The following is a 23,597-nucleotide window of genomic DNA, read 5'->3' on the forward strand; positions in this document are numbered from 1 at the left end:
TGCGTTGATTGAATCCCCCAGATGAATGTTAACAGGTTTAAAAAAAAATAATTCTTTTGAAAAAATAGTTAAACTTCTGTCTAATGTTTAGTTGTGAGTCTCAGTCATGTTGTTTTCTTTTAGGAGTAAATTAGAGGCTGAACACAGACAAATTGTAATGAACACAAATGTGCATTTTTGACTATTTTACTAGTTTGATAAAATGCTGATGAGGCAAAATAGCAAACAAAAAGAAATCTCAAAATTCATTTGTGTTTTTTTTACCCGCAGAATGAACAAGATGAACCCATTAACACGGATCAACCAATATGTCGCATTACAAAAGCAGAGGCAACAAAAAAGCTGGGTAAAAACACAACATGGAGGAATGTTCAAGGGTTTAAAAACATGAAACTGTCTAATGTCCAGTTGTGGGTCTCAGTGTTGTAACAGAAACATTTTATTAAATGTAATCATCCTCCTAATTTACTTGTTCTTCTTTGTTCTTAAACAAATGGAAAAAGTCTGGAGTTCTTGTGTCGTTTGCAGCTACTGGTGCTAGCATTAGCATAATAGCTACACTACATCTACTTTTACCAAAACTCAAAACTAAACCAGAGAAACTCACTGAAGTTGAGTTTTCGACTGTACAAACCTTCAGTCTTTAGCGCCACTAGTGGAAGTTTGTGGTCTCAATAATAAACTTTTTTCTTTGCTTTCGCCGCAACTTTATCTCGACGTCTCGTTTCCAGCGTCTTAATTAGGTCATTAGTGTTGGTTTCAAACCTTTTTGTTCCCTAAAACAAAAACATGTTTCTTTAGAAACACAACCTTAGTCGAGTTTAACCAACAGATTCTACCAGATCAGCATCTAAACCAAAGTTTTATTTATTCAACCACATAGAAAAATCAACAACAAACAGCAAGTTTGTTTTTTGTGTGTTCTGTACAGCAGCGTTTCTCAGACAGTAAGAGTGAGAAAAAATAAGGCACTGAATCTCTACTGAGGTTGATCAAAAGTGAAAGGCAGGAAGAAAAAAAAAACACAACAACCCAAAGGATGTGAAACAATCAGCAGCATCATGACAAACACAAACCACAATAAAAACAAAACAAAAACACGACGACACCACATTTTTAGCAGCATATTGACATTTTTACATCAGATTTCCTGTTGCTTACTTGCTTTGAAGCTAACTAGTGCTAACAGGAAGTGCTCGCTGTATTTGGTTGAAGCTGTTTAGCTGTTATACATTCAGAGCTGATGCTAAGTGGACATGCTAAGATGCTAAGCTTTTATGCTGCATTCAAGTGCTCCAACAAAATCTGTAATTTCACCTCCAATAAAAAGGAAATGCTTTGGGGAATTATTTGATTTCTTGCGCTTTTTTTTCCATGCTAAAAATGAAGCTACCAGCAGAAGACTGATAGCTTAGCTTAGCATAGAGACGTTCTAGACTGCATATAGCTAACAGACTACAAACACCTCTAAACCTCTAAACCACACTGGAGCTGTTCAATTTATGATTTGCTTTATGCTAAGCTAGCTGGGATGCTTTATCACAGTTTTCAGTCCTTGTGCTAAGCTAAGCTAGTCACTAATCAGCATTTGTATCCAACAATGTGTAAACATTTTTAGTTTAGAACCTCCCACGAGTACATGAGCTCAGAAGTCTTAACTCTTTACAAGTGTTCACTTGTGCTTGTCGATGCTAATGCTAAGGCGCTGAAGAAATGGAAACGAAAAAGAAAAAAACAAAGATAGTGTTTGTGTTTTTCCCACAACGAAGATGGTAGCGAGCTCAAAACGCACAACCTGGAGTTTCGGAAGTTGCCGTGCAATATGACCGCCAGTCCTGCTAACTCGAAAGAAAAAAAATAAGAAAAAACACTACGCCCCCTTCAGCCGAGTAGCTAGTATCCTCTGTCATGGCCCCGCCCTACATAGGAGGAGCTAAACTGGACATAGTTATGCCCCGCCCCCATATCTCCTCCTCCTCCCTGCCTCCTTCTGTATCCTCCCGCCCCCCTCCTTGAATCATAGCCCCCCCTCCCTCTCGATCCACCTCCTCTGTAGTTCTTCCTCTGCCCTCCGCCGTGGTGAAGGGTTGTGGGTTTGTATCCCTCCCCTTCCTCCCAGTCGTCCTCAGTGCTGCAGCCCACAGACAGCGGCTCTGTGACGTAGCCCGATGGAGGGTAGGGTTTGGTGGTTTTGAACGGTTTCCGGTGGCCCCGGTATGGAGACCCGGGGCTCAAGTTGTTGCTGCCGGACTTCATGGCCGCAAGAGAACCCGGGACGTCCTTAACATCCGGATCTGAAACTACAGCAAGCTGAGAGAGAGAAAGAGAAACAAAGCTCAGCCAAACAAACGCCACCACCGCTAGTTCATTTCTGCCACGTGGCTACGTACTATAGGTGTGTTGTTGAGTGGGGGATCGACCAGAAGAACTGTTCGGGTCAAACTCTCACCGGTGTCCTTGTGGTGGCCTGATGGGGAAAAAAAACAAGATATTACAAGCTATGCCAAGTGTTAAGGTTCTCAGTAATCCAAGTTACAATATTACAATATACAAATATAAGAGTATTAGACAACTTCCATGAGAAGAAATCAAAATAGGCGGTAATAGTCGAAACACCAAGAATAAAGTTGAAAAACAATGTCGAGAAAAAAGTCGGTAAAAGCTGAAATATAACATTGAAAAAAGAAATGTTGTGAAAAAAGTAGATATTTGAGAAAAAGAAGTCGAAATACCATAAATCAAGTTGAGAAAATGGTGGGAAAAAAAGTCGAAATACGAGAAAAAAAGTCAAAATAAAACTATGACAAAAAAGTCGAAATACAATTTCGAGAAAAAAGTCAGAAAAAGTCTAAATATAATGTGAAAGTAGAGATATTAAGTCGAAATACAAAGCTAAGAAAAAAGTTTAAATACAATGTCGAGAAAAAATTGGGGAAATAGTTGAAATATAATGTACAAAAAAGTCAAAATACCAAGAACAAAGTCGAAATACAATATCGAGAAAAAAGTCGGTAAAACCTGAAATATAACATTGAAAAAAGCAATGTTGTGAAAAAAGTTGAAATTCGAGAAAAAAGTCGAAATAAAACTATGACAAAAAGTCGAAATACAAAGCTAAGAAAAAAGTTGAAATACAACTTCAAGAAAAAAGTTGGAATATAATGTTTAAAATAGTCAAAATACAATGTGGAAAATAAAGTCGAAATTCAAGAAATAAGTTGAAATACAACGTTCAAAAAAAGCCAAAGTATAATGTGGAGGAAAAAAAATCAAAAAACAATGTGGAGAATAAAGTCGACGTTTTGAGACTATAACAAACAGAGCATGTGACTGTTTCTAAAAAATGGCTGTTAGATGAAAAGGTGACACTAGACTTCAGACTCTGCTTTAGTAACAAGGAAATACTTTGGTCTTTCTTTTAGCTCACAAACAAAATGTAGTTTTCAGTATCAGGACTTTGAAGAGTCTGAGCCCGAAACGGTTCTGAAGGATAAACCACAGACTTGGAAGAAACAGAAGTAACAGAAGTACAGAAATAAATAGCGGTGGTAGCATAGTCCAAGTGTAGCTTCACCACTTCATCTAACTGACATATAGACTTTTTTCTCTAAGAGCATGATGGGAAAAAAAAACATCATCGTTCTGCTGACGTTAGCATTAGCTACATTAGGGACCTTTAGCACTTGAGAAACTGGATGAAACGCCTTCGAGAAAATATACAAGTAGCTTCTTCGGCTCTCATCAATTTGTACTTGTGCTTAGAAAAGTGTGTGAATTTACGCACAACTCTGTGCTCACACACCACATCTAGTGGTAGAACAGTGGAACTACACATAGAACCGGTTTAAAGGGTCACAGTGTTCAGCAGCACATTAAACTTCCACGTTGCCGGTCTCTTAGAAAAAATCTAAGCCAGTGGTTTAGCAGACACATTGAATAATTGTCTTGACGAGCTATAAAAGCCAACCTGAAAGAAAAGCTGAAGTACGCAACTGTTGATTATCTTGTATTATTGGAGGATTTTGAGAAGCGTGCGTTTTCAAAGAGCGTTATTTAATCTGATCTATTCAACACGATTCAACAAAAACATAGTGATGGATTTATGCTGTGATTTCTCGTTTTAAATAAAAGCTACCACACTGCTCATCTCCTGTCCACCCTGGGACGCTGAGTTTGGAGACATATGCGGCATTTCTCCGTTTACATCCAGTTCCCATACGGACGTCACCAACAAGCCCACATTAAACGAGGCCAGATTCCCAAACATAATTTGGAGCCATAGATTGACCCACACAGCAAATTTATTCAACATCAACATCAGCATCAATCTGCTTCGGCCACTCGTTTATTTGCAGTAAAACATTTTCGTTGTTATTTCGTTTATGGATTTGGAGTCTTGTTGATTTTGCAACGGTAATTTTCTTCTAACTCCTCCTTCTTCTTCGTACTTACACGCGTTCTAAATTTCTTTCCTACGTCAGAATTTAGAGCCTTTTCTACGCACGGTTTGATAAATGAGACTCAAAGACGTCCGGCTCCCCCTGGTGGGAGAGTGAGCGGTTACCTTCTCTAATGACTTAATTAATTTGGTCAACATACCATAACTGGGTGGAAACATCATCATTCTGTTGTTGTTAGCATTAGCTACATTAGCAGCAGCGGGACTCTCCACACGGCCGGGGACTCGGATGTGACCCAGGATTGTGTCGCTGTCCATGGGGTGAATCCGCTCCATGGGGCCCTGGCCGACGTCTTCGGGGGTGGATGACGAGCGATACCCCATAGAGGACGCAGAGAACGGGGGGTACAGCGGGTGTCCTGAGCTCTGACTTGGGTGGTAACCCTGAGTTGAGGGTGGGGGCACCGGATAGGGTGGAGGAGTAGGGGTGGGATACCCAGCAGAGAAGGTCGGGTTTCTGGGTGGGGGCATCTGCTGCAACGCCACCGGGGGTACGGGCATCCTGTGAGGAGGAGGAGGAGGACGAGGCTGGTTGACCCCGTGGGGACCGGCCTGGTTTACGCAGGGTTCGCTGGGACGGGGGGCCTCGGCAAGCTGGGCCTCATACTGAGGGGGCGCTGAGGCCGGAGGGCACTGGGGGGGCGGGTAAGACTCACCGAGCCTGGCAGGGACGCTTGGGGGAGGGTAGTGGGGGGAAGGGGAACGGGAGGTGGGCTTGGGGTGCAAGGTGTGGGCCTGCTGCAGGGGGAAGAGGTACATGTAGGGGACAAACATGGGCATGCAGTAGGCCTGGAGGACACAGATACAGAACAGCCATTACATTAGGACCTTTCACACCAAAAACTGGAAGGTTATCACACTGATTTACACTAGTTTACACTAAATTGTGCATTTTCTGCCAGATACTTAATCACAGACACTATCTAATCTTATTAAAAGTAAAAAATAAGTAAAACTAATTCCAGGTGGTTAAACCAAACAGACTTACTTTGATACCCAAGTTGAAGAAAAACCTCAGGATGTTGATGTCTGAAGAAGGAAAGATATGAATTATTAGAATGAGGAAGAGGAGGAGGAAGGAGGAAGACCAGGACTGTTTGGCCTCGGCAGCCAGGTGGTCACAATGATATGGCTGATTGCTGAGTATGAATGTAAAAGCTGTTCATGTGTCACTGAAATAAACATCGTGTTGGTTTTGGGTCGAACCACAGAACTGAGGAATCTATTTCAGACTTTCTCACAAATGAAAAAACATTGTGTATGTAGCACTTAGCCTCCCAGCTAATAGTAGCTCTTCCTAGCCTCCCAGCTAATAGTAGCTCTTCCTAGCCTCCCAGCTAATAGTAGCTCTTCCTAGCCTCCAAGCGAACAGTAGCTCTTCCTAGCCTCCAAGCTAACAGTAGTTCTTCCTCGCCTCCTAGCTAATAGCAGCTCTTCCTAACATTCAAGCTAATAGTAGCTCTTCCTAGCCTCCCAGCTAATAGCAGCTCTTCCTAACATTCAAGCTAATAGTAGGTCTTCCTAACATTCAAGCTAATAGTAGCTCTTTCTAACATTCAAGCTAATAGTAGCTCTTTCTAACATTCAAGCTAATAGTAGGTCTTCCTAGCATCCCAGCTAATAGTAGCTCTTCCTAACAGAGGTAAATAGGTAACTGCTTAAAACCGAACCAAGAGTTTGTTTATAATATTCATTAAGTGTCGTTTAATACACATATATACATAAACATAAATATTTTCCTCTCACCTCGGGGGAGGTCGTCCCCTGAAGAGCTGGATGAGAAAGCTGGCGTCGGGGCGGGCTCGCCCTTTGGTCCCTGCGGGAACCCGGGGTAAAGAGGGTCCTGGTAGAGCTGGGTCAGCTGGTGCAGGGGGATTGTTCCGGGGAGGGACTGAGGGTGAGGGGGGTGAGGAGGGTGAGGAGGCGGGGGAGGCGTTCCCGTCGGATTCTGGGTGTTGTCGGATTGGAGAGAGGGATGAGTTGGAGTGGTGGATTGAGAAAGGGAGGCAGGAAGTGGGACTTGGGAGGGGTGAGGAGGCAGCATGCTGGGGTGAGTATGGGGGCCCAGGGAGGGGTGAGGGTAGGCAGCTTCCTGGGGTTGAGGGGGCTGAACGTGGGTTGCCCCAGACTGGGGCTGGAGGTGGGATTCAACGCCGGTCAGGACTTGTGGAGGAGTGGCCTGACTTTGGGTGGGAGGTAAAGAGGGCGGAGCTTGTTTCTCAGACTGGGAGACAGAGTTTTGGACTTGGATCTGGTCCTGGTCCTGGTTCTGGTTCTGGGGCAGAGACGTCTGGAGCAACTGAGGTGCTGAAAGACTATTTGGCAAAGAATCTGGAATAAAAGAAGAGACAAGACGTTCAGGTTGTTATTTTTTGACCACTACTGCTACTTACTATTAGCTGAGAGGCTAAGAAGAGCTACTTTTAGCTAGGATGAGCTACTATTAGCTAGAATGAAGTACTACTAGCTTGGGGGCTAAGAAGAGCTACTATTAGCTAGAATGAACTACTATTAGCTTGGAGGCTAAGAAGAGCTACTATTAGCTACAGTGAGCTACTATTAGCTTGGAGGCTAAGAAGAGCGACTATTAGCTAGAATGAACTACTATTAGCTTGGAGGCTAAGAAGAGCTACTATTAGCTACAGTGAGCTACTATTAGCTTGGTGGCTAAGAAGAGCTACTATTATTATTTTCTTGCATTGTTTTCTTACTTTGTGTGGGAGTGTGCGGAGCTTCTTGGACAGCTGGACGAACGAGAGACGAGGAGGAGGAGGAGGGTTGTGGTGGTGGTGGACTCGGGGAGTGGGAGATGGGTGGAGAGATCCGGGTGAAGCCCTGTGCAGCGGTGGGAGACGGAGCGATGGGAGCGATGAAGGTGGGAGGGGGAAGAGGTGGAGTGGAGGCAGCAGGAAGTTTAGTAGAGGAGGAGGAGGAGGAAGAAGAGGAGACGGGAGGAGTAGCAGGAGGGAGGACAGCCGAGACGAAGGTGAAGGCGGTGGAGGAAGGTGGGATGGGGTGAGGAAGGGGAGGAGGAGGGGAGGAAGTCGGTGGAGCAACCGCTGAGGCGTAGGATGGAGTTGACAATGTGGCGGCCATGTTGGCGCCCACGCTGGAGGCAACATTGGTGCTCGTGTTGGCGGCCATGTTGGCGGCCATGTTGGTGCTCTTGTTGGCGGCCATGTTGGCGGCCATGTTGGCGGCCATGTTGGTGCTCTTGTTGGCGGCCATGTTGGCGGCCATGTTGGTGCTTGCGTTGGTGCTCGTGTTGGTGGCCATGTTGGCGGCCATGTTGGTGCTCTTGTCTGGGGATGGAGCAGCAGGAGGTCTGGAGGTTGTAGCTGTTGGTGCAGAAGGAGCAGCAGTGACAGTTGGAGGAGGCGAGGAGGAGGAGGACGGTTTGTCTCCAGGAGACGGAGACGACACTTGGACGTCCTCAACTGGACTCTTCTGTAGGAGGAGGAGACGTTAGTCAGTTTTTACCGATCGGCCATAAAACTTTTATCTGGGACCTGAACTCACCGTCTTGTTCCTCTGAGACCTCTTCTTCTCTCCTCCTCCCTTCTTCTTCCCTCCTTCCGCCTGGAAAAGAGGGGAGGCGGTTACCACGGAGACGACATAGACATGAAACGACTTGATCTACGGACACGTGAGTGTTTACATCTAAACGTCAGTGACTGTAGAGGTTCACTGACGAAGGGGAAGGAGGAGGAGATGGAGGAAGAAGGAGGAGGAGGAGGGGAACAAGTATCAGAAGACAAACAAAGGAGACAAAGGGAGACGTGTCCTCACCCCCAGAGCCGGGAAGCTTAACTCGTCTCTGAGCTGGATCTCCACCAGGGCCACGTTCCTCTCCTCCTCCTCTTTGGCCAGTCGCTGCTCCTCCGTCAGACCGAAGGCCGACTTCCTGAGGGTCAGAGGTCAGAGGTCAGAGGCCACACCCCCTATGATGATGATGATGATGATGATGATGGTGATGATGAGGCCGTTTCCACGGAGACGACATTAAATGACCTGGTCCTGACACAGTTACTGTAGGAGACTAGTGATGAAGAGGAGGAAGGAGAAAGTGGAATTAAAGGCGGAGGAGGATGAGAGGAGATAAAAGAAGAGGAGGAGGAAGAAGGAGAATAAGGAGGAGACGAGGAGGAAGAGAAGAAAAAAGGATGAGTCAGAGGAGAAGAAAAGAGAAGAGGAGGAAGGAGGAGGAGAGGAAGAAAGAGGAACCGCCGTCCTCCATTTTGGTTCCTACCACCAGATTGTTTTCGGACACTGGACACGAATATATAACAAGGTTACCGCGGCAACCGAGGACAAACTGTCCTCCACAAGGACACGTGACGACCGGAGGACCGTCTGATGGAACCGGTCCTCCTCGTCTCCTGCCACCCACCTGCTGGTTTTCTCCTCGGAGGAGGCGGAGGCGGAGGCGGCGGTGGAGGTGGAGGAGGCGGCCTGCGGCGGCCATGAGTGTTGCTTCAGCATGCGGCCGCCAGACCCCGCCCCCGTCGCCTGGGAAACGGAGGAGGAGGAGGAGGAGGAGGAGGAGGACGCCGCGGTCTGGACGGACTTGCCCCGTCCTCTCCCCTTCCCCCTCTCCTCCCACTCTAAAAGAAGAGAGAGAAATAAAGTTTATTATCTGGATCTAATTAAACTTTTTATCCTTTTTAAAATGTAACAGAACAGAAACATGTCCTGTTTGTCGTAATGTTTGTGTTCATACAATTTAAAAACCAATAAAAGGTGATAAACGTCCTCTACCTCCATGGCCGTTGCTGAGTCTCTTGTCTCTGTTGACCACAGCCGTCCAGTTCCCCTCCCCACCAGGAGGACGGAGTGTCCACAGAGGAACCTGCCTGGAAAAACACAACCCGTCAACAGGTCCCTTCACGTCCCCGGAGGAATGTAATGGACGGACGGACAACTCTCCAACAACCAGCTGTCAAAACCAGATTTATCACAGGCTCACTGAGGATTCGTTTAGATTAAATTTATTTATTAATCACGTTTCAACTGTAGCAAACAGACTTAACAAAAGAAGAGAATATGTCTGCACTCAACGTGTTGACTGACAGCTGGTCTTTGTCCAAGTCTTGGTATGTTCAGCCTTGGTTTGTTTATTCTTGGTTTGTTTAGTCTTGGTTTGTTTAGTCTTGGTTTGTTTAGACTCGGTTTATCTGGTCTTGGTTTGTTTAGTCTCGGTTTATCTGGTCTTGGTTTGTCTCATCTTGGTTTAGTCTTGGTTTGTACAGTCTTGATTTGTTTAGTCTTGGTTTGTTCGGTCTTGGTTTGTTTAGTCTTGGTTTGTTTGGTCTTGGTTTGTCTAGTCTTGGTTTATCTGGCCTTGGTTTGTTTAGTCTTGGTTTATCTGGTCTTGGTTTGTCTCATCTTGGTTTAGTCTTGGTTTGTACTGTCTTGGTTTGTTTAGTCTTGGTTTGTTTAGTCTTGGTTTGTTTAGTCTTGGTCTGGTCGTGGTTTGTTTAGTCTTGGTCTGGTCTTGGTTTGTTTGGTCTTGGGTTGTTTAGTCTTGGTTTAGTCTTGGTTTGTTTAGTCTTGGTTTGTCTAGTCTTGGTTTGTTTAGTCTTGGTTTGTTTAGTCTTGGTTTAGTCTTGGTTTATCTGGTCTTGGTTTGTCTAGTCTTGGTTTGTTTAGTCTTGGTTTAGTCTTGGTTTGTTTAGTCTTGGTCTGGTCGTGGTTTGTTTAGTCTTGGTCTGGTCTTGGTTTGTTTGGTCTTGGGTTGTTTAGTCTTGGTTTAGTCTTGGTTTGTTTAGTCTTGGTTTGTCTAGTCTTGGTTTGTCTAGTCTTGGGTTGTTTAGTCTTGGGTTGTTTAGTCTTGGTTTGTTTCGTCTTGGTTTGTTTAGTCTTGGTTTAGTCTTGGTTTATCTGGTCTTGGTTTGTCTAGTCTTGGTTTGTTTAGTCTTGGTTTAGTCTTGGTTTGTTTAGTCTTGGTCTGGTCGTGGTTTGTTTAGTCTTGGTCTGGTCTTGGTTTGTTTGGTCTTGGGTTGTTTAGTCTTGGTTTAGTCTTGGTTTGTTTAGTCTTGGTTTGTCTAGTCTTGGTTTGTCTAGTCTTGGGTTGTTTAGTCTTGGGTTGTTTAGTCTTGGTTTGTTTCGTCTTGGTTTGTTTAGTCTTGGTTTAGTCTTGGTTTATCTGGTCTTGGTTTGTCTAGTCTTGGTTTGTTTAGTCTTGGTTTAGTCTTGGTTTGTCTAATCTTGGTTTGTCTAGTCTTGTCTTTGTCTCATCTTTGTCTTGTCTTTGTGTCCAGCTGTTAGCCGCATTAGCCCACAGTGCTAGCTTGTCTTCGTTACTGTGCTATCTGAAGCTGGAAGTGCTTCGGTGAAAACAAAACTTTATGCGGCTCCGCTGCTGCTTCGTTTTTGTTTTTATGGAGAGGACCAACGTGCTGTTTAGCGTCTTCCATCTTTATGGACCTTTTGGTTCTGCTGCCTGTCACTACCGGATCAACTGGGGACAGTAACTCTACTTGGACAAACTGAAAGACGTTTACCCCTGAGATTAACCTGATTAATAATTTTTGTGGTTTGATTGCACAAGATAAATAAACACTACGACAACACAAACACAAAGAAGTGTGACCTACTTCCTGCCCAGCTCTTCTATATAAACTGTAACTGGGCCGTTATTGGGCGCCACTTCCTTGATGGTGGCGTTGTAGCTCCGCCCACCGCTGTCGAGTTGTACCTGAAGACCGTGATCACAAAGATGTTAGAAAACCAGTCACAGACGCACAGAAAGATGCTCACAAGCGTCCAGCTTTAGGTTCACACCTGACATTAATTAAAGTGCCTCTCAATCCACCACTTGAGAACTACAACAGAAAGTGATCCATTATTCTGAAACTAAGGTAGATAGTGATCCATTGACCTTAAATTATGGTAGATAGTGATCCATCGTTCCTAAACTACGGTAGATAGTGATCCATTGACCTTAAACTATGGTAGATAGTGATCCATCGTTCTGAAACTATGGTAGATAGTGATCCATCGTTCCTAAACTACGGTAGATAGTGATCCATTGTTCCTAAACTATGGTAGATAGTGATCCATTGACCTTAAATTATGGTAGATAGTGATCCATCATTCCTAAACTACGGAAGATAGTGATCCATTGACCTTAAATTATGGTAGATAGTGATCCATCATTCCTAAACAATGGTAGATAGTGATCCATTTTTCCTAAACTATGGTAGATAGTGATCCATTGACCTTAAACTATGGTAGATAGTGATCCATCGTTCTGAAACTATGGTAGATAGTGATCCATCGTTCCTAAACTACGGTAGATAGTGATCCATTGTTCCTAAACTATGGTAGATAGTGATCCATTGACCTTAAATTATGGTAGATAGTGATCCATCATTCCTAAACTACGGAAGATAGTGATCCATTGACCTTAAATTATGGTAGATAGTGATCCATCATTCCTAAACAATGGTAGATAGTGATCCATTGTTCTGAAACTACGGTAAATAGTGATCCATCGTTCCTAAACTACGGTTGATAGTGATCCATTGACTTTAAACTACGGTAGATAGTGATCCATTGTTCCTAAACTATGGTAGATAGTGATCCATTGACCTTAAATTATGGTAGATAGTGATCCATCATTCCTGAACTACGGTAGATAGTGATCCATTGTTCTGAAACTACGGTAGATAGTGATCCACTAGCTATAATAATATTCTACCACTCTCCAAATGATGTCGTCATTTATTTGTTTACATGACAAGAAACTGAGACTAGCTCGAGACACATTTTAATGCCATGTGTGAACACACGTGAATGAAGCTGGACACTGGTGTTAATACCTGTTGTGAACAGGGCTAAGAGACACACAAACACACACACACACCTGGCAGTGATCTCCCACAGTAAAATGCATCCCAGCAGCGATACAGTAGTCCATCTTCTGTTGGGCTAAAAGACGAAACAGACAAATACTTTTACTTTTACAACCAGCAACTTATACTCATAAAAAACTCCCTGCAATGCGCCACGCTGTCGAGAACAATCCGACGTCTTATAAAACATGCATTTAAGACATTCCTTCACCTTTCTTGCTCTTGATCCAGACGTCATACTCCACATTTCTGAGCAGATTTGGGTTCAGGGATCTCTTCACCCTCTCGGGGAGCTGCCGGCCGCGACCGCGACCCTAGAAGACAGATTATACGTCAAGCAGGAAGTGAGGAAGTTTTAAAGCGCGTTGGACGGAAGAGTCTGAGCGTTACCCTGTAGCTGTGGCCGTTGGACCTCGTAGAAGTCGAACTCGTTCCATTTTCCACCCTGAGGCATAACAAAATAAAATACATTTACTAGCGTCCCTTTTATCTAAAGTGACATTTACACCTCTGGTCACTCTAATTTCATCTAAAAAGCATCTAAGAAAGGCAACAGCTGCCTTGGAACTGAACTGAAACCTGGTTAATATCCATTTCCTACCTAAGCGCTTCGCAGGTTTCCAGGTCGGACTCGTCACTGCTGGCGCAGGCGGCCATGCTGTCGTCAATCAGGCTGTGGGGAGATCGGCCGGTCCGACTCAACGTGCCCCGGTCCACCTTAAACACCCCTTCATAGAGCAGCTCGTACAGCATGGCTGCAGGAGGCAAACAAACACCGCACCGTCAGCAACATTTACTCATTTTCAGCAACCACTTTTCTTCTGGAGCCTATCGCAGATGTTACGAATCTTTCTACCAGTTACAAGAGTCTTTTCTACCAGTTACTAGAGTCTTTCTTACCAGTTACTAGAGTATTTCTACCAGTTACTAGAGTATTTCTACCAGATTCAGTCAGTCTGTTGTAGCTCTGTACTTTACTGTGGTTTGTTGGGGCTGTAGTACCAGTAAAAAGACGTCAGTAGTATCAACAGACTGATCCGAGAGGTTGGACATGTGATTGGAAGGGAGTCGGAGACGTTTGTCTCAGTGAGGGACAGGAGGACACTGGATAAACTGCTCTCCATTATGGACAATCCATCCCATCCACTACACCAAACACCAAAGAAACCAAATCAGACTGATTCAGCTCCACTCCCATAGTGAACATTACAGAACTTCTTTTATACCAAACTCTATCCAGCTGTACAACAACTCCTCTTTATGCAACAACTAAGCTACTTGTGACCAAGCAATTCCCCCTGTGGATCATTAAAGTCATTCAAGTCTAAAGTCTAAGAGGTAGTAGCAACGGGGTAATTCTACAGACTCTTAATTAAGTGCATGGAGTGCAGCAGCAATATTAGCATTGGCGCTAACATAAGTAAGGTGCATTTATGTAATAATCTAATAATCAAATGTAATGTAGAATAACAAGTATGGAGGAAGGTGGTGAAGAAGCTCATCATCAATGATATGGAACTGGTTCAGGTATCATGAGGTGGATGTGGAACAAACTTGTCCTATATTCAAGGTTTGCAAAAAAAAAACAACTTCCTACTTAAACCTGTAGTTATGAAGTTTATTTGACTATAACTGGACAGAATCATTTTAGTACGAGAGGATCAGATTAAATTGTAGCTAGAGTGAATTTTTTCTTTTTTTTAATTGTGACTTTAATCTAAGAAATTTTGACATTGTTCTCAGAGTTCTGACATTTTTATTTTTAGTTTTCTGACTTATTCTGACCTTTTTTGTCAGAATTCTGACTTTACGACTTTTTTTTAATTTTTTTATTTTTATTTTTTAGACTTATTACTCAAACTTCTGGCTTCTTTTTCATAATTCTGACATTAATCTGAGAATTTGGAGAATAAAATCAGAATTCAATCTCAGAATTCTGGCTTTTTTTTCTTTTTTTTTTTTTTTTTTACTTTTTTGACTCAAAACTGTGACTTTCTGATTTTGAGTTTTTCTACTTTTTCTGACCTATTCTACTTTTTTTCCCTCAGAATTCCGATTTTTTGTCAGGATTCTGATTTAAATCTGAAATTCTGACTTTAAAGTCACAGAGAGAGAAAGAGACTAAAGTCGTTCGCTCTAACTACAGTTTGTTGCTCAGTGGTTCTAATCCTCTGTCGTATCCTAGAGTTCACAAAACACTGACAACGACAAAACTGAGTCAAAAACATGGGCAGGAATTATAATATTTTTATCTTGAATTTTAACGCCAGAATGGAAAAATCTATGGGGATAAATTTTTTTAGCCCATATCAGTCACACCTAATGCAGACACAAGGAGAACATGCCGACTCCACACAGAAATGACGGGATTTGAACCCAGAACCTTCTCTCTGCCAGACATCAGTGTTAAACCACCACTGTCCCATAAGTAAGATTAAAAAATACAGCAAAAAAACTTATTTAACCTCATGAGTGAGAAAGAAAACACTCACACTGGCACAGAGCTGCGTTCTTAATGTGGCTGATGGGGTAAACGCTGTCGTAGTGATTCCCGTTCAGGAAACACAACATCACCTGGAAGACAGAAATAACGCAAGTCAACAAAATATGTTTTACGTCTCTGGTTATAATAATAATAAAAAAAAAAAAATCAAATGAGGGCAAGTTAAATTAGCGAAATGCTTAATTAACTCAGTCACACTGAACATAAACAATAATAAAAAGCTGATTAACATGTACATTTTACAATTAAATAGTGGTTTGTTTGTAGTTTTTTTAAATTAAAATTACAAATTTTCTTTCGTTACAGATTTTCCCAGATTTCAGATCTGCTTCATTTCTCTAAACGTTTGAAGACGAGATAATTATTTAAGAAATGAACGAGGTAAAGAAACGCGAACCTAATGAAGTGGTAACTTGGTGTTGAAATTACATTAATATTAATCTATTATTATATTTGAGGAACAGGAACAAATATATTAACAATTATTCACGATTATTTGTTGAAGGAGCCACAAGATAAGAAAAATAAATGTGAACAAGGCATAAAATAAAATAAAATAAAATAAACTGTGCATGAGAAAAAATAACCTCACAATAACTCACGTCGCACAAGAAGCGACTTGAGATGTTGACTATTAAAAAATAGATCTCATTCTTTGTGCATTTAATGTATGATATGGTACAAAAAACAAAACAAAAACACCTTGGTCTCAACAAACCTTGAGGAAAACACTGTTAACATTTAATCATGTGCTGTTTTTGAGTTGAGATTTTCTCCAAAATAAAAAGGAAGATGCGACAAAAAGCAGAAATAATAAATGAAGTAAATATGAGTCTCACCTTGTCCTTGAAGCTGTTGTCGGTGATGTTGACGGCCGGTTTGCCGGGCTCCTGGAAGATCAAAAAGTCCCTCCTGCACAAAGACAAAGAGAGGACGTAACTACCAGAGGCCAAAGAGCCGAGTGGGTCGGTCAGGAAAATCTCTTTTCACAACGAAGTAAAATAGTTTTTAGAGTCAAGAAAACCAGAAAAGACTTCAGGATTCTCCAGGGGAGGAAGTTTGGGCTTAAAAGATCTAAATATTATCTGGAAAATATAAAACCTTCACTTACTTGTACATGACAGCCAGAGCGTTGATCTCCACCTCGCCCACCCACTGCTGCACAAACACACCAACACAAAACTCAACTACAGCAAATTAAGGCGGGAAACTACAGGTGAATAACTAAGAGATATCAACACGAAACATCTCCAGCTGATTATTTACATGTCCAGGTGTTTACAGAGAGAATGTTGGACATTTCTTTATATCACTAAAAATACTGTCAACAGTCCAAAAAAAACTAAAATGTGCCACGTTTTCAAGAGAATGTATTTAGGAATAAATCTGGGACGTTTGGTTTGTGAAAGTGTTACTGACGTGGAGATTTGTGGCTCAGAGTCTGAAGAGAAACTCACTTTAAAGTTTTACGCTGTAAAATCATGTGTATTTTTATTAGAAATCACTACGAACCAAAACCAAATTTACTCAAATCTTTCAACTGTTATTTGATTTTTTAACCCTTTTGTCCTGTTAAAAAAAAAAAAGTAGTATGTTTAAGTACTTAATGGGTTTGGGTTTGTTAAATTTCATCCCTTCTGAACAGGAAAAACCATGAAGATGTAAAACGCATTGTTATTTTGTGGTAGTTATGATGGAAGTCAATGGGGCAAAAACAGCCACGAACAGTATGAGACAGAATTTTAATGAAAATTTGATGATGTACAAAAACTAAATATGCATTAAACTCAGTGACGTCACTAATGTTTGACATGTCCAATACTGTGATAACAGGTAAAACATTTCCTGCTTCCAATCACTTTTTGCATCAAAAATAAGTCATTTTTTTCCTTTTTTAAAAAAAAATTGGCATTTAAATTACTAATATTTAAAATATTTTTTAATATTTAGTAGTTTTGTTAGTACTCTGGCTAATTAACAGGTTTATGCAAAAAAAAAAGTTGAAAAAACATTTATCTGATGTATTTTTACAGCCACTAACAGTTAGAGAGCGGAGTTTAGTAAATGTGCCCAGTGTATTATTGACCTACTGAAAATTTCATAATCATATTTTAAAAATATATTTGAAATGAAGGTTCCTCACCAAAGATGATTCAATTTGCTGCTAAACAGCGGAAGTTAAGGTCAAATTAAGAGGAAAAAGTGGTTTTGGTTGATACGATATTTGAGACTTTGTGACTGTGAGTGAGTGAAGATGGAAAGTTTGCAGCAGAAACACAAAGAAAACAAAAAAATGTGCCTCGTCAGTTCTGTGGGTTTATTCAGGGAGACCAGACGTCCCCGAGTTCTGGGGACAGTCCCCATTTAGGACGATTCGTCCCCCGACTAAATCTGTCCCGGAAAACGTCCCTAATTGTAGCTTTTTATGAATGAGAAAAGAAAATGTGTTGTGTTGTGACCTGTCGCTCTATTGACTTCACACACACAGTTTAAATACGTTCATGTCAGGTCTCACGCACTGAGTGGGAGACGCATTTCAACAAGTTCCCACGGTCTCACGCGACTTTTCTCACGCCAAAAAAACGATGAAAGTCACCGCACACAGACTTTAAAAGACATTAGTCATCTATTAATAGATGAGGTGAACGGCTCCGCTTCTATCAGCGACCAATCAGAAAACACCAGCGACCAATCAGCCAATCTGGAAGCAGTATTTGTTGTTGCTAGGTGACATGAGAACCCGTGACCACGCCTTCACATTCATGACCTGGTGATGACTTCATCACTTAATTAAAACATTTCACATTCAGGCTGAATTTACAACTTGAGAGTCATTTAAATCTTTAAATGCCAAAGTCAAAAGAAGTGAAAACGTCACTTTATTATTATTATTAGTATTATTGTTTTAATCTCCGAGCTGTAATTGTCCCAGATTTGTTGTGGACGTGATGATGATCTGCTGATTGTCGTCTGGTTTTACTAAGACTTCCACTCTCGTCTCCTTCATCTGACTTTTCTTTGACTTTTCTTTCTCAGAGAAGACTTCACTGCATTTTTAAACGTCCCCCTTTTTTGTGTTTTTCTTAAAAAAAAATTAAAAAAAACTACAGGAAGGAGCCAACAACAACAACAACGACAGGTTTACCTGCGGGTCCTGCAGCTTGAACAGATACTCCTCAAAGTCGCCCTCGATGAACTGCAACAAGAAAAACAAGACTGATGAGTTGAGACGAGGATATTTAAAGAAGAACAGCAGGAAGGAAAGGATCCTGTAATAATGATCACGTACGGCCTCGTAGCTGTCTCTGTTCTGCTTCAGGAACTCAACACACTGGGCTCGAACTTTCGTGTGGAGGCTCTGACAGTGCAGCACCTGCAACAAACACACAAAATATCCGACTTACACCCAACAACAAGGCTTTAAAATTAAAACCAAGCCTCCTGTTATTCATCTTCGGGTTCAATTTGACCTCTCTTTAGTTAGTTTTCCTAATGACGTTACATTATATACGGTACTATTCTTTATAATAGTTGTGTTAATTCAACCCAAATGTTCAGTGAGATTTTTAGCCATAAATTTCATGGTAATTTGCATGTTTCTCTATAGCCATGTAACAGGTATCCTGGGTGGATGTGGTGGGTGTGGTGGTCTGTTTTTATTTAAAGAGTCATTTATGTTGTCAACAAACAAACACAAAGCACCCGACACATGAACTGTGTTCAGTTTTAATCGCTGGAGTCAAGAGTAAGAAATATTTTGAGGGTGACAGGAGGTTTAACCGAGACTGGAACCTCACAGCCATCTCTTTACGTGCATGAGCCGGAAGTCCGTTTGGAAAAGCTCGAATTTAGCACGTTTCAAGGATTAAAGTTTAGAAAATGCACAAATTCGGGTTTCAGGTTTAGAGAAAAGCAATGTCATGGAGGTGATCTTTCATTCGGCTAACATTACACGCTTGATGGCGGACATCAGCACAACAAACAAACCCGGTGTTGTCACCTGTTCTCGCGGGGGGTTGAGTTATTTATTTGTGTACCTGCTCGGCGACAGCCCGGAACAAGCAGGACCCGTCCTTCGCTATCTTCTTCCGCTGGTAGCCCAAGGATTTCAAATAGTCATCCATTACTTTCTCAGCTCCTCTCTCCTCGCTGCTCTGCATGGTGTCCATGCTAGCCGCTATCAGCTAACAGCTAGCAGCTAGCAGCTAGTTTGACGGTTCGCACTAACCAGGTGAAAACTTTCGGATAAAAGTTGTCAATTTCGCTCCGGGAGGTTGTTAAATAGCAACATCTACGAGCTAAATGGCGTCTGAGGCGATAATAGGAGGAACAACCACAGACTCTAGTTTCGTTTTCGAGGAAACCCCGCTCATCCCAAGAGGGAACTCCTGTTTGCATAAAGTGAAAGTAGTTCGGTTCATATTAGCTCACAGGCTAACAGCTAACAGTCACTAACAGCCACGCCCCCTTCTTCTTCGTCGTCTTCTTCTACGGTGTCAAATTCGGTCAAGCCAACCAGTGGGCGGAAGTTCGGCTCATTTCAGAGAATCGGCTCTTTTGCCACTGCTCCCAAAGAAGAATCGACTCTTTTGTTGCCCTCTATCACTGTGGCTTCCAAAGAAGAATCGACTCTTCCGCCACGGCTCCCAAGTAGAATCGGCTCTTTATTTGGTATCGTTTTTTGTTTTGTTTTTTTATTATGAGAAGCCTAATAATTGTTTCATTTTGTGTAGTTATGTCGTTACAACTGCATTATTACTTTCTTTGAGTATTAATCAATAAAACTTTAATGAACAAATGGACCAAACACTGCAATCAAATCTGCACAAGCAAAAACAGAAACAAATTAAGTAAATTCTTACAAAGTTACAGCAAAAAAATAAGGAAAATAAAAATTAAGTAAGAAAATGCTCAGTTGTGCAATTTACAAGGATAAAAAGACACAAAAATATGGTTATTTAACTCGTTTAAGGACTGAAATGTGTCTATAATTAAAACATTTGCAGTTATTTGTACCAAGGTGAATATGGTTTAAAGCTACAGTAAAAATAATTAAATAAATAAATAAAAAATAAATAAATATTAAATTATGAAAAACAAAACATGATAAACTCAAAGTAGAATATTTATTATATTAAACTAATTAAACCAGGAAGAGAATATATCGACGTACACAGTAAAGAAATAGCTCATTTGTGCTATTTATGAGAGTAAAAAGGCACAAAAAGACATTTATTCGACTCATTTAAGGACTGAAACGTGTCTGTAATTAAAACATTTGCAGTTACTTGCACCAAAGTCTTTGTCTTTCCTCATAAAACGACTAATATCCGTCCATTTCAAGCCGCTACGTGACATTAATACGTCACTTTTACAATATTGATCTGTTGTAAATATATGTAAATGATTAAAAGTAAATTTTCTTGAAGCAGTCAGGATTTTTTAAAATTATTATTATTAGAAATAATGTGTGTTTTGTTTTAAAAAAACAGTTCAGATGAGGTGATTTATGTTAAAATTGTGACATTAGAGCGGCAGAAAATGAGATGCTTCTACTTTCTCTTCCTCCCTTCGGCCTCTTTCTTCCCTCTCTCCTCCTCCATCTCCTCCTCCCTCTCCTCCTCCCTCTCCTCCTCCCTCTCTTCTTGCGGCTCGCAGCAGTATTGATTTCCAGTCCTGCGGAGGCCTGGAGGAGCAGAGAGGAGCTGGGTGTTGGCTGACACTGCGTCCATGTGACCTCTCCTCTGGATCCAGCTCCTGTTATTCATTCATCCGGGTTCATAATTAACCTCCTTAAAATCACGCCTCACGTCGTACGTTAAATATCAACCAGCATCTGGAAAATAAAAGAACGGGTTTCTTCATATATATATAGTAGTGAACTAAAGGTTTTTTATGAGTTTATGAGAACAACTTAAAAAAAAAAATGCTGATGACTCATCTTGCACTGAAGGGCGGTTCCAATGAAATGCTTTGTGTGGGCGGGGTTTATTCTGACCAATCAGAGCAGACTCGGGGGTCAATAATATATATTATATATTTACAGATTAAAAATATTGAAACGAACAACATAGCATTAGCCTACTATTAGCCTCCCAGCTAATAGTAGCTCCTCCTAGCCTCCCAGTTAATAGTAGCTCCTCCTAGCCTCCCAGTTAATAGTAGCTCCTCCTAGCCTCCCAGCTTATAGTAGCTCCTCCTAGCCTCCCAGCTAATAATAGCTCTGCCTAGCCTCCCAGTTAATAGTAGCTCTGCATAGCCTCCCAGCTAATAGTAGCGCCTCCTAGCCTCCCAGCTACTAGTAGCTCCTCCTAGCCTCCCAGCTTATAGTAGCTTCTCTTAGCCTCTCAGCTAATAGTAGCTCCTCCTAGCCTCCCAGCTAATAGTAGCTCCTCCTAGCCTCCCAGCTTATAGTAGCTTCTCTTATCCTCTCAGCTAATAGTAGCTCTTCCTAGCTTTCCAGCTAATAGTAGCTCTTCCTAGCCTCCCAGCTTATAGTAGCTTCTCTTAGCCTCTCAGCTAATAGTAGCTCCTCCTAGCCTTCCAGCTTATAGTAGCTTCTCTTATCCTCTCAGCTAATAGTAGCTCTTCCTAGCTTTCCAGCTAATAGTAGCTTCTCCTAGCCTTCCAGCTAATAGTAGCTCTTCCTAGCCTTCCAGCTTATAGTAGCTCCTCCTAGCCTCCCAGCTTATAGTAGCTCCTCCTAGCCTCCCAGCTAATAGTGCATCAGTGCGCAGGGCTGAACTAAAATACATGACATAATACATTTTTTATTTTTTCAAGGACGGTTTCATGCATTTCAGGGAGTTAATAATAATTTCGCTAAATGTTCAAGTGTCAATTTTTTTCATGATTTATGTTTTTGTGTTTTGTTTTAGTTCATTATTTGACGCCATGGAAACAAGATGTGACATAACGACGACATCTAGCTTCATGTTTATAGACCTGAGAGTGGTGTCATTTATATATATTTAATGTCTATATTATCATTAATAGTATATAAATACATATTATTATTATTTCATCTTATCTTTATCTGACCTCCTCCTCTCCTTCATGTCCTAACACCATTTACTGAAATCTAATAATGACCTTTGTGTGCACGCTCAACAAATTCTCCGAGACCTACAACATGCCAGGTAACCGTGGTAACCAGGCGAGGAGGACACGGCGGGACCCGTGGCGATTGACACTTATCCTCCCACTCGTTTGGTGAGTGGTACATGTGACCTTCATCCCCGGCTTCTCTGTGAAATCCTCTGTGGGCTTCATCAATCTGTGGCGTTCGGTTGAAGCCGTGAATCGTTTCTGGTCACACAAGCTAAACGTTAGCATGAAGTTCAGGGTTTGGAGGCTACTGATGAAAAAAAAAAAAATGACATGAAAATATAAATTAAATGTCAACCAAGCTAGCGGTCTGCTGTGTCTTTATGCTAAGCTAGCAAGCATGTTAGCTTCATTTTTACAGCTACCAAGATGAAATCTGTCAATGTTTAGCTTCATATTTATATCTAGCAAGTCGGAATCTGTCAGCTAGCAAGAAAGATGAAGGCAGTTTTTGTTCACTTTAGCTAAACGTTAGCCTGTTAGCACTGAAGTTTATTACAGATAGCAAGTTGAAATCTGTCAACCTGCAAGGAGGCTAACACCAGTTTTCACTCACTTTAGCTCCATGTTAGCCTGTTAGCAGGGAAGGTTTGGGTTTAGAGTCTAAGCCAAGCTAGCTGCTTGGCCTTGTTTCCACCGTCTTTATGCTAATCTGACAAACGTTTAGCTTCATATTTACGTCTAGCAAGTGGGAATCTGTCAGATAGCAAGAAAGATGAAGGCAGTTTTTGTTCACTTTAGCTAAACGTTAGCCTGGTAGCACTGAATTTTTATTACAGATAGCAAGTTGAAATCTGTCGACGAGCAAGGAAGCTAACACCATTTTTGTTCGCTTTAGCTTTAAGTTAGAACTGAAGTTTTGAGTTGAGAAGCTACTAATTAAACAATCTACAGTCTTCTCTTGGTAGAAATAAGCTAGCAGTTTGCCCCTTGTTTTCAGTGTCTTTATGCTAAGCTAATAAGCTTTCAACTTCATATTTTCCACTCACTTTAGCTCAACATTAGCCTGTTAGCTTTGAGCTTCATTTTTACAGCTACCAAGCTGAAATCTGTCAATTAGCGAGGAGGTTAACACCAGTTTTTTTACTCACTTTAGCTCCACATTAGCCTGTTAGCAGTGAAGCTTTCGGTTTAGTGGCTACTAATGAAAAAAAATGACGAAAAGCTAACCCTAGTTTTTGCTCACTTTAGCTAAGTATTAGCCTGTTAGCAGTGACGTTGGGGCTATTGGCCCCGTTTTTCCTGTGTCTTTATGTTAAGCTAACAAGCTTTTTTTGACACATCGCAGATAAAATCAAGCATTGTATTTGCTAGAAAACTGAAAATGAAATTGTCTGTTCACTGCCCCCTACAGGACGGGAGGAGGTATTGAAAGTTTGCTTTTTGACACCTGTAAAGTTTAAAAATGAAATAAATAATGGTCATTAAAATGAATATATTTGACACTTTATTAAACAGCTAACCCTGCCCGATCCCAGCCATTCATCAGCTGGCAGTGCTGGAGAAAACAAAACGAAATAAAATACAAAAGGAAAATGGATCGTTTGGACACGTGGTTCAACTTTTTCTTTTGTGAATTTCCCCAAACAACTAAAAACACTGGAGGAGTCTTTAAAAAAAGGGTTAAGTGTCCTAGATTGATTTCTCTTATGTCTCAGCAAACCTACATGTA

At 41.5% G+C, this 23,597-nt stretch overlaps 1 protein-coding gene across 2 annotated transcripts; it reads right to left on the bottom strand.

Moving 5' to 3' along the window:
- Positions 1-843: 843 nt before the first annotated feature.
- Positions 844-19,258, bottom strand: otud4 (OTU deubiquitinase 4). 2 transcript variants are annotated; one of them, XM_047595791.1, is made up of 22 exons: positions 18,856-19,258; positions 18,108-18,191; positions 17,964-18,014; positions 15,930-15,976; positions 15,658-15,730; positions 14,808-14,889; positions 12,917-13,070; positions 12,706-12,760; positions 12,527-12,629; positions 12,327-12,391; positions 11,056-11,156; positions 9,218-9,312; positions 8,850-9,063; positions 8,249-8,363; positions 7,979-8,038; positions 7,748-7,906; positions 7,171-7,699; positions 6,206-6,790; positions 5,448-5,488; positions 4,600-5,248; positions 2,391-2,467; positions 844-2,310 (listed from the first exon to the last, which is right to left on the bottom strand). In XM_047595791.1, exons 1-22 carry the CDS (start codon positions 18,985-18,987, stop codon positions 1,894-1,896), a joined length of 3,888 nt encoding a protein of 1,295 aa, XP_047451747.1. In that variant the 5' UTR covers positions 18,988-19,258; the 3' UTR covers positions 844-1,893. The 2 variants fall into 2 exon arrangements, with proteins under 2 accessions (XP_047451747.1, XP_047451737.1); XM_047595781.1 differs by having other exon boundaries at positions 7,171-7,906.
- Positions 19,259-23,597: the final 4,339 nt, after the last annotated feature.

This window comes from Mugil cephalus, chromosome 1 (assembly GCF_022458985.1).
Source record: "Mugil cephalus isolate CIBA_MC_2020 chromosome 1, CIBA_Mcephalus_1.1, whole genome shotgun sequence".
NCBI classification, from domain to species: Eukaryota; Metazoa; Chordata; class Actinopteri; order Mugiliformes; family Mugilidae; genus Mugil; species Mugil cephalus.

Bases quoted from the DNA above. Each gene is read 5' to 3' on its own strand.
- otud4 (XM_047595781.1), bottom strand. From the start codon at position 18,987: ATGGACACCATGCAGAGCAGCGAGGAGAGAGGAGCTGAGAAAGTAATG. The intron at 8,039-8,248 runs GTGAGGACACGT...CCTCTTTTCCAG, and splicing joins TAAGCTTCCCGGCTCTGGGG to GCGGAAGGAGGGAAGAAGAA. The intron at 6,791-7,170 runs GTAAGAAAACAA...CTTTTATTCCAG, and splicing joins TCCGCACACTCCCACACAAA to ATTCTTTGCCAAATAGTCTT.